At 39.2% G+C, this 4,469-nt stretch overlaps 1 protein-coding gene across 1 annotated transcript; it reads left to right on the forward strand.

Moving 5' to 3' along the window:
- The first annotated feature begins 1,560 nt into the window (after positions 1–1,560).
- Positions 1,561–3,818, forward strand: LOC122070956 (protein HEADING DATE REPRESSOR 1). The gene is made up of 3 exons (XM_042635205.1): positions 1,561–1,967; positions 2,927–3,252; positions 3,344–3,818. The coding sequence occupies exons 1-3, from the start codon at positions 1,865–1,867 to the stop codon at positions 3,548–3,550; spliced, it is 636 nt and encodes a 211-aa protein (XP_042491139.1). The 5' UTR covers positions 1,561–1,864; the 3' UTR covers positions 3,551–3,818.
- Positions 3,819–4,469: the final 651 nt, after the last annotated feature.

The following is a 4,469-nucleotide window of genomic DNA, read 5'->3' on the forward strand; positions in this document are numbered from 1 at the left end:
CATCTACGATAGAACAAACCATTCCCCCCCCCCCGCTTTGTTTGTTTCCAAGTAAAACTTTAGGGTCTGTTTGTTTAGAGAGGAATTGGGGTTGAGATTCTTGTGAGACTCACATGTTAGTGAGGTAAAAGACAGAAAAGTAAAGATGTGATGAAATTACTGTAGCATCTCACCCCCATCATGTTTGGTTGGATGGGAGCTGGAGAGAGAGAGAGAGAGAGAGAGAGAGAGGAAGGAGAAGACGTTCCAGATCGGGGCTCTGGTCACCACTTCCATGACTACCACAGTTAGGGCTAGCCAGAATATCGGCCATGACATAGCCATGACAATATCAACAGTACCGAAAACCCTAAATCCAAAACGTAGAAACCCTAATCCCGTCAGTGCCATGAAAAAAGAGATATGAGGAACAGAGATGCGGAGAAAGCGAAGAAGGAGAAGAGAGGAAGAAAGTGGGGAGGGATGGGAAGAGAGAGAAATAGAGAATCAAAGGGGGATTTAGACAACATACCAATGAGAGAAAGAGAGAATCAGAAATTGCTTTGGATTTGGATTTTGCAATTTTATATCATTAACATGTTCAACAAATCGATTTTAGGTTTTTTTTTTTAAATTCTTGTGAAACCGCCCACAAAGGTGGAAGAAGAAGAAGACGAAGACGAAGAAGGTGAAATCGGCATCTTGGATACCGCAAGCGGAAGAAGAAGAAGATCAATGGTAATTAACAATAAAATGTTTTTCTTTTAAAACCCTTGAAACCCAGCAATGGTATTTCACGATTAAATTTTTTTTTTTTTTTTTAACCCTTGTCTAGCAGTGATGGAGATAATAGTAGTGATTGTTTAAACCCTTGAACCTTGCTTCTCTGCTTTCGATGATCAGGTCGAGTTGGACAAGAAATCGTCTCTGGTGGGAAGCCTCAGTTCACAATCACAATTGAGCCGTGGTTCTAGCATCGCCGCCTTCGAATCATCCATCGGTGTTTTCAAGCTCCAGCGAAGAGCTACCGGAAAAGTCGATAGGATTTGACAGTATACGACCAAAGATAGCATGAGAAAAGTAATAAGAAGAAGAAGATGCAAATATGAGATAGAGAGAGAGACGTTGAATCACGAACTCTACCGCCCCCAAAGTCTCACCAATTTGGTAGGACTTTGAAAGGACGTGAAGTGAATGCTACATCAATAGACGGAAAAAGTTCTAAATCCAATGTTGCCTCCTCAAAATCCCACCTCTTGTTAAATAAACAATTAAAATCTTGTTGGGATAGAATAATTCGTACAATTATTCCATTCCTTAAATCCCACCCCAATAAAATCCCTCCAAACAAACGGGCCCTTAGTGAACACTCTTCCCTAATTACTGGCATTTTTGTGGGGATGATGGAAATAACAATTTGGCAAACGGAGTCTTTCTCTAGCGGTGCAAGGTATGGACCGTATGCACCGCAAGGTAGATAGGAATCACACAAACCAAAGCAAGGTGGGGCCCACTAATTGGATTGTCGTACAGAAGATCTTTTCCTTTGAAAACCCAAATCCACCCGTCCAATAATCATAATAACGAGACATCATCGTAGTAGGAGACACCCGCCACCACAGGGCTTTATCAGCTTTGCTTTCAAACCTGCAAGCCCACCACCAAACCACCACCTCTACCACCAACACCTGCAAAGCTTAAAGCACCGAAGAAGATTTTAAGGAAACAACCAAACACAGAAAGTAGATAACTTAAGGCCAGAGACTTTGCTCTCTCTCTCTCTCTCTCTCTCTCTCTCTCCAACCCTTCAGCTTATTAAGGATTTATCTGCAAATGGAAAAAACAGATACCCAGATGATGTGAAGGAGCTTTGATTTTTTTTTCGATGGAACTCTCAAATTCAGAACAGAGAAAGCCAGAAGGGAGAGTGGATGGGTTCTCCCCCATTTCCCCTACCCGTATTTTCTGGAATTCTAGGAAACGATCAGGTAATTTCAGATCTCTCTCTCTCTCTCTCTCTCTCTCTTGAACTTGATTCTCTGTTTTTTTGCTGTCATTTATCATTTAAGGAGATGGAATTCTTAGTTTCCTCAGAAATCTGAAGTTGGGTATTGAAATTTGCGTGGTTTGGGTCATACCCATATGCCAATTCCTTGGAATTAGGAGAAATTTGCTAAGGACTGGTTGATTTCTACATCTTTTCATGTGGGTAATGTCAAGGTCCTTGGAAATTTTGTTGTTTCTCTTTCAAAACAGAGATTTTGAGTTGATAATGATAATAGTCAGTTGAAATTTATGGTGTATCAGTGACAGTTGAAGGGCAATTTTGTGGCTTTAACCATTAAAACTGTTTCTTAGTGATGAAGCTTTACACAGAACTGTAGCAAAATTCCATATACGGAAGAGTTTCTCCTTCTACCAACATGAGATAAAACCGTTTCAATACGCATGATGCGTAATACCCACAATTCCAGACCAGAAACCTTATCATGTAAGATATCCCAAAATCATTGTTAATGATTTAAAAAAGTAGACCATTCTATAGCCTACACCGACCAGGCTCAAGTTAGCATTGCCCAGTGGTGTAAATTTTTTTTGGGAATTTTTTATTCTGTTCTTTAGATCTTGCTACAGGAGGTAAGTTTCATTGATTTTCTATTGACAAACTATGGCCGAAAAATGAATATCAAATATGAATTATGGTGATTGAGATAGGGTTACAGGAATCAGCTGGAAGTGCAGTTGGGCTCAGTCGATTTCGATTCGAATAGGGCGATTTACCTTATCCTCAAACCATGCTGATATTCCAATACATGAATTTAGGTCCGATATCATTTTTTTTTTAATATAAGAATTCTGGTCATGATCATCTTTGGTTGATCGATGGCCATTGTAGTCATTCTTCTCCATTGAGCCTAAAGTGAAAAACAAGAGCCTTTTTTGACAGCCAATCGTCAGAATTTGGATAAGGCAACAGAAGAAACAACCATTAAACATGAGGAGGAACAGGAACCTATGGTTACTGAGAGTCCACAAGATTCAGTAGCCACCCCAATGGCTCTTTCGGAGCGTCGAAAGGCTCTCTTTGAACCTCTGGAACCCGCGAAGAACATCCCTGGTCTGCGACCATCGGCTGAAGTCCTACTACCCCCACCAGATTTTGACTCTGCAAGCTACCCCAAAGGCTGGTTGATTGGAAAGAAACGCAAGCTTGTAAATGTAGATGTTGTGGAAAGTATGCGTCGGGTTGCTGTTCATGAAATGAACAGAAAGGTCAGTTCTATTAAGTATGATGTGGAATAGAGCTGATTGGAGGGTAATGATCCATGTAGCTGACTCCATTAGATTGATTTTGGTTTTGTAGGACAGGGAAATTGATGGGTTGAATGAGCAGTTAGAGGTGGATGCCCAATGCTTAGAACATCTTCAGCTTCAATTACTGGAAGAGCGGCGTAAACGGGCTGAAGTAGAGAGAGAAAATGCAATGCTGCATAATGAGATATCCATGTTGATGAATATGTTGCAGCAGGAGAATGAAGGAACGGATGCAGAAGGTACAGAGGATTCTTAATAGCTTGATTTTGTTGTTCATCCAATGCTTTTCTCTAAATTAATGTGTTTAAAGAAGCCAGTGGTTGAGATAGTAATTCATTATTGTAAATAGAAATATTACCCCAAATTTTATTGTTTGTTGTTGAGTTGGGTAAACCGTTAGCTACATTTGAATGATTATCTTTATGAAACTTGTTGGGCACGCATGCATTGTACATGCAAAATAGTAAAAAAAGTCTATATAAATAATTTTAAGAATGGAATGTAATTTGATTATTGTTTATTTATTTATTTATTTTTTGGATTTAATTCTTCTTGTCCATTGCAAGAATGGCAATACATTTCAACAAAATCATCAGATCATTGGGTTGTCTGAGACACAAATGAGCCAAAAAAATATATTAATAAACATAAAAAAAAAAAAAACTAAAGGAATATCGCCCCAAGATCACGAGCTGGTGCTATTGTTCAAAATTAGATTATTGTTTGCTTATTGGTTTCTTTGTTATGTATAGACTCCATTTGAGCTACAGGGAGATTTATTTTTTTATTAACGTCAGGTATTCAGGCCTTTGGCCTAACTAATTCTGTGGGTCCATATTGAACTCACAACTGCATGGACTGGATCATACCAAGGTTGAATGAAGATCGTTTAACTTTCACTGAAAGCAGTGAAGAGTACTAAATACCCCTGTATAAGTGGCCCCAAGGAGATACAAAGTGATCGATCAACTTGTATGTTAAAATACAAATGTCAATCAAATTATAATAGAGGAAAAAATGTCTATCGCCAAGGCTGCTATGGTGTCTTCAATAAATTGCTCTGCCACATTTGGTCTACAGTGCTCTAGCTACAGTGGTTGTAAATACTACATTTCATTCGTCAAGGTGCAATTCCAAATGACACTAGCTAAAAAGGTGATTCCCCACAACCCCAC

Source organism: Macadamia integrifolia, unplaced genomic scaffold (genome assembly GCF_013358625.1).
Source record: "Macadamia integrifolia cultivar HAES 741 unplaced genomic scaffold, SCU_Mint_v3 scaffold_15A, whole genome shotgun sequence".
NCBI classification, from domain to species: domain Eukaryota; kingdom Viridiplantae; phylum Streptophyta; class Magnoliopsida; order Proteales; family Proteaceae; genus Macadamia; species Macadamia integrifolia.